This window comes from Bacillus rossius, chromosome 16, assembly GCF_032445375.1.
Source record: "Bacillus rossius redtenbacheri isolate Brsri chromosome 16, Brsri_v3, whole genome shotgun sequence".
NCBI lineage: Eukaryota > Metazoa > Arthropoda > Insecta > Phasmatodea > Bacillidae > Bacillus > Bacillus rossius.
Window position 1 is genome coordinate 31797917 of NC_086343.1, and position 10390 is coordinate 31808306.

At 37.5% G+C, this 10390-nt stretch overlaps 1 protein-coding gene across 3 annotated transcripts in view; it reads left to right on the top strand.

The window, feature by feature from the left end:
• Positions 1 to 10390, top strand: part of LOC134539791 (WASH complex subunit 4) — a 74489-nt gene that overhangs the window by 25380 nt on the left and 38719 nt on the right. For all 3 annotated transcript variants that reach the window (XM_063382055.1, XM_063382056.1, XM_063382058.1), the window contains exons 8-10: positions 285 to 383; positions 4735 to 4968; positions 7908 to 8240. In XM_063382055.1, the coding sequence (XP_063238125.1) occupies positions 285 to 383; positions 4735 to 4968; positions 7908 to 8240 (666 nt within the window). The remainder of the gene's footprint in view (positions 1 to 284; positions 384 to 4734; positions 4969 to 7907; positions 8241 to 10390) is intronic.

Below are 10390 nucleotides of genomic sequence, written 5' to 3' on the forward strand. Positions count from 1 at the left end.
TTGCACCTTGGAAGCAATATAAACCAATGTGAAATAAAAGCGCCAGAATCAAGTGGAAATTGGCTGAAAATATGTTTCGTAGTATTCTCACTGGCCAGAGTAAATAACCAACATGAGTGAATAACTTGAGTTAAAAGTGTAAAAATTATCTAATTTTGCCACAATTCTGCAAATTAGGCTTTAGGTGTTAATTAGTTGGATAGTGAGCACATAGTTAATTTCACAGATATTATAATTTTAAATTAAAATAGGTCACATCTTTAGACACTCCCAATGTGTTTCAGATTGCATTGTGGTCGGTTCAGTTGGAAGCCACGTTGAAGCAAGAGTCCACAAGTTTGAAACTGGAAGATTTGAGTCACAGGTGCAATCTGTATCTCCAGGTTTGTTCTTCTTGATGTGATACATGAATCATGTGATGTGGTAGCTTTACATGTTCTGTTGGACTCACAATGATCCGCCTCATCCGTCCATCATCTGTCCGTCAATCACGCGACTTACAGCCAATCAGATTATTTGCTAAGCTGCTACTATATTATGTTTTTAACTTGCTTATAAAATTGATATAAGTTTGATGTTTGAAACAAAAATTGTCTGAGACACAAAAGTGATCAGTAATGAACCGTAACTCAAAAACATAGGTCAATAAATATTTTAGAGTCAGTTTTATCGTTTGTAAGTGCTTAGCGTACATGCTCGACAAACTCAAAAAAACCTGTAAAAGATAAATTTCCTTAAAAAATATATGCCTTAATATTTTTTGGCAGCTTCCAAGTAAAAAAAAAAAAAATTATGACATATGTGACAGATCATTGTGAGCCCAGCTTTAAGCTAAATTTAGTGATTTTCAAATATTCAAATAGAATGGATTTTGTAGTATGTTTTAAATTATCATTACTTACTGTTAAGCACATGACCTTTTCATGTAAATGAATAAAACAACATGAAAAGCAAAATTCACACCTAAGTTTGTTTTAACACGAAATGAAAGATAATATTCATTGGTTCCTTTGAAATACCTGAACTATAACAGTTTTGTAAAATCTTATGTTTTGTTTCCGGTTATTTTTTATATATTTTTTTTTATATTTGGGGATCTGTAAGGTTAACGTAAAGTTTAGCCTATCGAAAAGGTAAGCAGATGTTTTGAATGTTGCCAACGTTTTGAGATGTAATAACTAATGAAACATAATGCCATAGAGTAGGTTATTTATTTATTTGCATTTATAACATGCCCACCGACAGCTATAACGCTTCTATGGTGGGCATGGAAAAAAACAACTAAAATACAAAATACACAAAAAAAATAGCTTATTATAACACAAAAACACAAATAAATACACATTAAAAACACAGATATATAGAATTAAGGACATATACAATAATAACAATACATATGCAATAAGCACTTTGTCAATAACCAAAATAAAAAGAAAATACAAACATACATAATACTTAGATCTATAATAACAAAAGTTATATACTGATAGAAATAGAGCTAACAGAAGGGAGGGGGGGGATGATTAAGCATATAATATACATCACTATGATTTTATAACATTGCAGTAAAAGTGAGAGCAGAAATGTGTATTTATGACGGAAGATGAAACATTTTTTTTTTGAGATTTATTTTGTTACTAGGAAGAAGGAAAAAACTCTCATATTTATTAAAATTGTTTATAAGTCTATACATAAAATTGTTATGTGTACTTAATGTACATAGTAATGAACTATTGAACTTCCAACTATCCATTGAGCCAAAAATTTTATTTAAAGTTGTCTTATTTTGAGGACAACTTTCAGTTAGTAGAGGTGTTAGGGTGTAAATATTAGGTACTGCTGTTATTGAAATGCTTCCACCTGAAATCAAGCAAGTTTAAATGAAAGACATGTTAAGAAATCTAGGTGTTAAATGTTTGACTAAATGCAGACACTACTGTATAAAGACCCAGCAAAAAAATTTTTAGTGGAGTCTGTAATCTTTTAAGTATGTGAAACATTCTTACCAACTGTGCTAATGACAAACTTTTTGCTTCTGCTGAAAAACTTATTATTTTGAATACCCTGACCGAGAAGTAATTTCTTCAGAGACAAATGGAGAATTGTGAAAGAAGAGCAGAATGCTTCAAGAGAAGCACCATTGATTTGCATCGGAAGCAATATCCTTGCTGTGGATACCCCACATCAAACTTAGATAGTGAGAGAGCATTTTCTTTGTACGGCAATATTTTCAGTAATATGCGGATAAATTTAAAACCTGGAAGTTTGGAAATTATGCTTGCAAAGTATTTTGGCTCAGATATTTGATTTTCCTGTGTTAAATTTTGAACACCTCTTGATTGTGTAAAAACTTAAAACACATTTTAATGTTTGAACTGATGCTTATTTCAATAGAAGTGGTTTTGTATATTTATTCTGTGTTCATAACTTGTTATTGTGATCTAAGGAATTGTGACAAAATATTTAACCAGCATCCTGCTATAAAGGATTTAGAAAAATTGGGATTTGTTTACCAATTCTTTTTACGTAGCAGATGATTCTTGTAATTTTTGTTAACATGTTCAAAAGTATTTTCTTGATTCTGTCAGTTTTCATACTAATTGACAGCTGACTTATATAAAGAGGATTTTTTTTTTTTTGCATTTTATAGAGTTACTTATGTTGGTTCAACGAAAGTTTGAAAGTCAAAGTGAACTGTTCTAATTGGGATTTGTTTACCAATTCTTTTTACATAGCAGATGATTCTTGTAATTTTTGTTAACATGTTCAAAAGTATTTTCTTGATTCTGTCAGTTTTCATACTAATTTACAGCTGACTTATATAAAGAGGATTTTTTTAAATTTTTTATATAGAGTTACTTATGTTGGTTCACCGAAAGTTTGAAAGTCAAAGTGAACTGTTCTAATTGTGAAATGCACTTAGGTCTATGTGTTAATGTAAAATTTCTCTTTGCACAGTGTAAAACCAGTTTATGTTTTCAGTTAACAATTGTTTACAATTTTTTTATTTAATAATGATTGTTTAATTTTAACAACATATTTACACCTTTTTCTGTGCAGTTTATTCACCGACTTTTAGTATCGAAATGATGAAATTGATGGTTTTGATTTACTATTTTCAGTTGTCCCTACTTACGGTATATGTAACCACTGGAAACTAAGGTTGAATACAGTGTGTAATCTTTGGAGAAATTAGTTTTAATTTAGATAGTTTATTTTATTAATGGCTCACAGTTGTTCATGGTTTTGAGTAAATGTAAATTTTTTCTGAATCACTCCATTTGAATTGTTGCATATTCACATGATTTTTTTAATGTTAGAATTCTTATGTCGCTATATATGCATTGTAAATTACTAGGAATTGGCCAATCTAATCCTCTAATCCTCAAATATCATAGAATTCTTGGTATTAGAAAAATTTGATATTCAAGAATAAAAAAAATTGAAGAAATATATTAAAAGGACTGTAGCAAATACAAAAATTTAACACTGACAACTCTGAAGTACTATTACTGTTCCCCAATATATTTTGTTCTTTACTAAAAGGCATATTTATCTGGGAATCTTAGAACAGGAAATAAACATTTTAAGTTTTAAATGTTTAAACACCATTGTTAGTATCTATCATTTCTTGTTTATTATTTCATTTTTTATCCTTGAGAGCTAGATTCGAATTGATAGGGACTGTTTTAAGATATTTTGGTAAGAGAAAATTGGCTTTTCATCCAACCATAGAAATTTCTTATTCTTATTTATTTTGTGCCATATATATTCCACTCCACATCTGTTAGGACCACGGTTGTTAAAGTGATTGGATGAGTCACCATCCACCAAGGCAATCCAGATTTTATTCCCAGTGAGGTCAAACTCTGATCTTTAGCAATTGAGAAACGTGGCGGATATTGCAGTGGGCCGGTGGGTTTCCCAAGGTTAGTCTTTTTTTTTTTCTCACCCGTTTATTCCATCAAAATTTTCCATTCTCATCTCGTCAGGTACATCCACTCTTTAAGGCCCCCTCCCACCTGGTCACACACACGGTGTGGAGAGCTTCAGAAGAAACATCGCGATTTGAAAAGAGCTCAAGATATCCGAGTGTTGTCTGGTTATGAAAAGCATTTGAGAATATGCTGAGGCTGGATGATTAGTTACTACTGGATCGCTGTAGGAAAGGTTTTGATGGAGATTAAAAACTGATGAAAACTAGCTTCTACAGCGCTTCTACCCTCTCCCTTATTTGCGACAGGGAATTTCCGTCACTCCCCTCTCTGTCGCAAAGAAGGAAGGGGGGAACCTAAGCTGCGCAGTATAAGCTAGTTTTCGTCAGTTTTTAATCCCCATCAAAACCTTTCCTACAGGGAGCCAGTAGTATGTTTCTGTATTTCGTTTTTAAACTGTATTTTTCGAAGAGTGAAAAATAGTTCAAACGTATGTTTGATAGTAATTTTTTGAGGGTGGATGGTTAGTTATGTTTCTATATTTCGTTTTTAAACTGTATTTTTTTTTTTTTTTCGGAAGAGTGAAAATGGTTCATATGAATTTTTGACAGTAATTTTTTTCCCGTGTAACACCCGGTAGATATTCTTGAAAGCACTCAAGGGACTTGCATTACACCTTCATCATCATTTCTCCGCCATGTAATGTTATGGTTACCACTTCTGTGCTTGATGAGGAGACGGCGCCTGAGAGGCGGTACCCCGCTGGGAGCACCGGCGACGGGATGGTCTGTGTGCGCAGGGACTGCAGCACGCGGGCTACGTGCGCTGCCTCGCGCAGACGCTGACGAACCTGCACGTGTCTCTGTCGCGGCCGATGCCCAAGACGGCGGTGGCGTCGCTGTGCCGGCTGGTGGAGCTGGTGAAGGGCGTGCAGCAGGCGTTCCACCGCCACGGCGCCGCGCTCTACGAGTCGGTCAACCACGTGGCGCAGTACCTGGCCTTCCAGGCGCTCTCCGTCATCTCCGCCACCAAGGTAGCCCGCCTGTTCCTTCGCTCGGACATTCCTCGTCAGTCCGAACCCCTCCAGTCCGAAAACCCGGGTAATTTAAACCGAAATCTGCAAAAACTTAAAAATCGCAAACGTTCTGAAATGCGCAAACGTCAATCATGAACTCAGATGCAGTGTTATAGCGCGATAACTGAGTGGACTGTAGTATACTATAACGATTAAAGATGCCATTATAATACAACAATTTAACGGTGAGGCTACACCATAGTACTACTCACCGCCGTGATGAAAAATATGACTGACTTCCGGCCGGAAGTCCAGGGCTGCCGACTTATTGGCAGATGATGCTGTATAATGGTTTCCACTACACAGCAGCGCGGGAAATACAAGCTTGAAGTATTCAGAGACTTCTCAGAAGCACTGATTACGTTGAGGTCTAATCAATGTTACTAACACAGAATTACACACACTAATATACAGTCTGAACATGCAGTTTTTTTTAAAATAATTAGTATATTCCACAGATTAGTGAACACTGTAATGTAATAGTGTACTGGAATTAATTTATTATTTTCTGTCCCATTTAGGCTTTTAAAGATTCATCAGTGATTTTTAACCTCAGTAATCCGAATTTTCGCCAATCTGAACTTAGTTCGAACTAGCGAGGTTCGACTGTAATGTAGTGAAACTAGTGTTGGATCGATTCCAAAAGTATGCTGATGCCAATTCCCGTTTCGAACCTCGTGTTTGGGGTTCGATTCTTTGATTTCTATTCAAATTCTGTTATATTATTTACTCTTTACAATAATGCTTTAATACTAGTCAAACTATTGCTCATTAGTCTACTGAGATACAAAAAGAACTGTTTTATAACATAAGTAATTAAAAAGAAATAATATTTATTATTTACTTATAACTAGGGTTAGGAGTTTTCCGTGATTCCGCGATAGCGGAATATTTTGCAGAATTACAAGAGTCCCGCATAATCGCAGAATCACCGATTTTGCTGTACCTTTTTTGTCCATTTTGAGTGCAGTAATAATGCGAGCAAGGGTTATGTTCTCCCAAATAATATCTTAATTATTATGGGCAGAGTGAATCATTTCCAAACATTGTATAAAACATACGTTTTCATATAATTAATGCGGCAGTGCCGTTAAAAAATACAAGTTTGAATTACCAAAATATCTCTTACGTATGGCAAAATAAATTTCGTTTGCAGAGAATCCAAATATAAGATTATAAGATGAGTAGCACATTGAACTAGCGATCCTACCAGCGTTTATGAAACAACTGTAGTTATAGTCGATGGAAATATGTGCGCATCAATCGACTAATCGATCGATACAAGGCTTTGAATACGAAAGAATGACCTTATGGCCGTTGGCGCAAGATGTAGGCCACACAGAATATTAAAAAATATAAATATATAGATTTATCATGATCCACTAAAGTAAATGAAAATATCTTTGAGTAAATACGTTTGTAAAGAAGCCAGCGGGGAAAATTGCATGTGGGAAACAAGTCTGCGGCAGATAGAGCTAAGGAATTTCCAGGTGTGTTACACAGTGATGGTGGTAAACTTTTTTTGCTCCATTTGCAATGTGTTATTGGACCATAAACGGCTCTCCACGATGCTGAAAGTTCAGTTTCTGTAAAACAGCTATTCAAAATTGTTTTTGTTAGCTCGTTGGAAAAACTGGCTTCTTTAGGTTGTATATACATGTTTCAAACGTGATAAACTATTTTTAATAAATTGCAGAACTTTACATTTCTTATCGCAGAATTTCTTGTTTTCTATCGCAGAATTTGTGTTTCGCTATCGCAGAATTTTGGCCTTTGGTGTGCAGAAAACTCCTAACCCTACTTATAACTTTTACTATTAATAAGCAGTAGATAAAGACAGGGCACTATAAATTTACATACATACATTTGCTTTATTTTTGTACCGTGTCAAAATTTTATTTAATCATTGAATTAAAAATAGATTAAATACTTAGGGACTCTAGAAAACTTTAAATAAAATAGACCAAAAGCAGTGTTAAAATAAAGAAAAAAGTGTTGAAAAAAAGTCAGTACATGCTACAACATAAAAGCAGAGCAAAAAATAGGTGTAAAAAAATTATGTTCTAAAATTTGGTATCAAGTTTACATTTTTTTCTTTTTTTCACTCAAAATTTGATTTCTGCACTTAATAAATGTAAACTTAAGATTTTTGGTAATTCTGAAGATGAAGACTTATGTTCAGAGAAAAGCAAATTAAAAATTCTAAGTTTTTTTTTTCAGTCATTCATTTTTTCAGTTATTTTGATGATTGGTTTGGTTACACACAAAGCGCTCGGAATCTAATAGCGGAACCAAAACCATCAATAGAATGGAAATGAAATGATTTGTACCCAAAGGTACTAATATTAGTAAAATGAAGTAGAAAAACATCTAAAAGCATTAATAGAACCCATTTATAACGAAGTAAGTGCACTTAAAATAGAAACGAATTCCAATGATTAAATGCATGGATTGTAACGAAATAAATCAATAGAAAGGACTCAAATATATGGAAATGTTATCTAATTGAACATTAAAATGTGAAATAACGGAAATGGACGTCGTTATGCAGAAAGGAACCAACACACGTGGAACCTATTCTGAATACCTATTTTGAAGATAAAGTCAATTATAAATTGTGATTCTCGTATCGATAACATAATGTGGGTAATGATTTTAATGGTCTAGTATAAATACTGATATAAATATAGCAACGACGGTACGATCGACCTTGTACTATTTTAATTTATTTCCAAAAATAAAATATATAACAAAATTGTGGGTTGGTTCCTTTTTTTGCATAACTACGTCCAAAATGATCTTGAGCGATGGCGATGGAAGTGAAATAAGTGCACGTGTAACGGAATGAGTGGGAAGTGAACGGGTGCGATGGTTGTACGGCCGTGTGTTGCGGGCAGAGGAGCCTGGTGCAGGACAAGCGCTACAGCGAGAAGCACCTGGACATCCTGTCGTCGCTGGCGCTGGCGGAGCGGGCGCTGCACGGGCCGGGCTCCGCGGACCGGCGCCTAGTGGCGCGGCTGGCGCTGGCCACCGCGCGCCACGCACGGCTGCTGCGCGAGGACGAGCAGCAGGCGCTGGCGGCGGCGCTGGGCCGGCTGGACGCGGCTTGCGAGCTGCAGGGGCGCCTCGCCGCCGCCTGCGACTGCTGCTTCCTCTACTGGCACCGCGCCGTGCTGCCCGCCTACTTCGGCGCGCTCTTCCGGGCTGGGGGCGACCTGCGCCGCCTCGCGGTGAGGGCGCACAGGCACCACACACATACACACACTTAGTACAATTGTAACATTGGACAGTTACTAACACAAAAGTACAACTTCTGTACAGTAAAAATAACAATCACTTTAAAACAACAAAAAATAATTATGACTTTACTAGATACATAACATTTTATATTTAGTTCGATGGTACCAAATTATTGTATTGTCATCTGTATTACACATACTTGCAAAGTTTCAAATTGATACAACAATTAGAAGTACAGTAAAACCTTTTTGTTGAGACCCCATTTATTGCGACCACCTGTCTATTACAACCCGATTTCGAGGAACCGTGAAAAAATTGCAGAAAATCTGAAGAAAATCGGACAGAAAATAAGTTTCTTGTGGTGAGTAGCGTGTTACTGCGTTTCTCTTGCCGAGTGCCGACTTTTTTTAACTGCCGCGCAGCGATGTTTATTTTGACAGTTCAAGCAATTATCTTTTCCCGTGGGTTAACAGAAAAGGTCGCTTCACCCAGCATAAAAAAAGGCTACGCCACTTATTCCCCACGCAGGAAACACACTGGCTGCCGTCTGTCTCCCCCACATTTATCTTTCTTCTAAAATTCCACGTCTCACCTCTCGCGCGAGCAATAACGAAGCGACCACGCATTGGGCCGTGTTATGCTTTGTTTGGTGACAGCAGCTTGATTTTATTCGGTATATTCCTTTCCATTCCGTTTATACGACCGATTTTTGAGGAACCGTGAAAAATTTGAGCAGAGAAAGTCGAAAATTTGAGTAAAATCGGCTGAAAAACAAGTCTGTTACACTTTGTTGGGCGCTGTGTGTTCACATTTATCTTGGCGAGTGCTGTACTGTAAGCAGGCAGGCATACAAAAGACTGTTAAAAATAGATACCACCCCTCTAGACTGTCCACGCTAGCCAATACCGGTAAACTGCGCGCATCACCTGATAGCATCTGATAGTCCCTGTCCCGTGCCGAAGTATTAGGTGCTTCAAGTGTGCGTGAGAGATAAGATAAAGAAGGCTGGCGACCAGCAGCATCGTTAGCTAGGGAGAGAGTGACAGTAAATGTCGACCTTCACTACTTCCGCTTGCTGCAGGGCTCGCTCTCTTTTATCTCTGTCTCCCCCTCCCACAAACACACTTGCTGACAGGGCTCCCTCTCTCTTCATCTTCAGGCCCCCCCTCCTTTTCCACACTCTCTCTTTCTTTCTCTCTTTCTCTCTCTCACACACACGCACACACACGCGCTCACACGCGCTTACCCTACTTCTCGCATAGCTGCACGTCAGCCGGACGGACCAGAGCGATAAGCGCCGCCAGACCACCCGTGGTCACGGGACGCAACCTTTCAAGCGCCACACTAATACAGCCCACAAGAGACATAATAAACCTTTAATTAAAAGTTATCATTTCAACACTAAATCGTCTGTTTTTTCTATACAAAGATGGCGAAAATGGACATGCTGCACTGTGTTGAAATTTTTTCTTCTCGGCAACGGGAGCTCCAATATTGCTTTCTAGGGTATCGTTTTTTTTTGGGAGACATCGTGCTATTTAAATACTCTAATATGAATTTAAAAAGTTATCATTTTTACACCATAGACTATTTGAATATGAAATCTATACGAACAAAGACGATTTTTATTTCGGCGGGCGGGTGGGGGGGGGGGGGGGGGGGGGGGGGGGAGAGTAAAAATTGGCCCGAATTCTCTATTGCGACCATTCCGTTTATAAGTCAGTTTTTCCGGAAACCGTGAGGGGTCGCATCAGTGGGATTCTACTGAATATTTAAGTTTGAAAGCTTTTAAATTCCTTGCCAGAGATGACTGAACTCGAACTTGGTGTGAAAAGTGACATATTTTGACCCCTCCCTCACCACTTTAATACACCATTCATAATAGCCCAATTTTACGGGAGAAGGGAGGGTGAAAAGAGCATTTTCTCACTGAAGGTTTTTCAAAGGGGAGCGAAGTTAAGGTGTTATAAGGGAGGACACTAGATGGTTTGTGTGGTTGGGAGGGATGAGCTAGCCTTGAAGAATGTTAACGAGGGGAGGGAGGGGTGAGCTTATGCGTCATGAAGCCGCTGCCGCCAGCCAGCCGGGCGAGCTTCGTGTGCGCCCATTCGCGTTGCAGAACCTACAGCTGCCATATTTT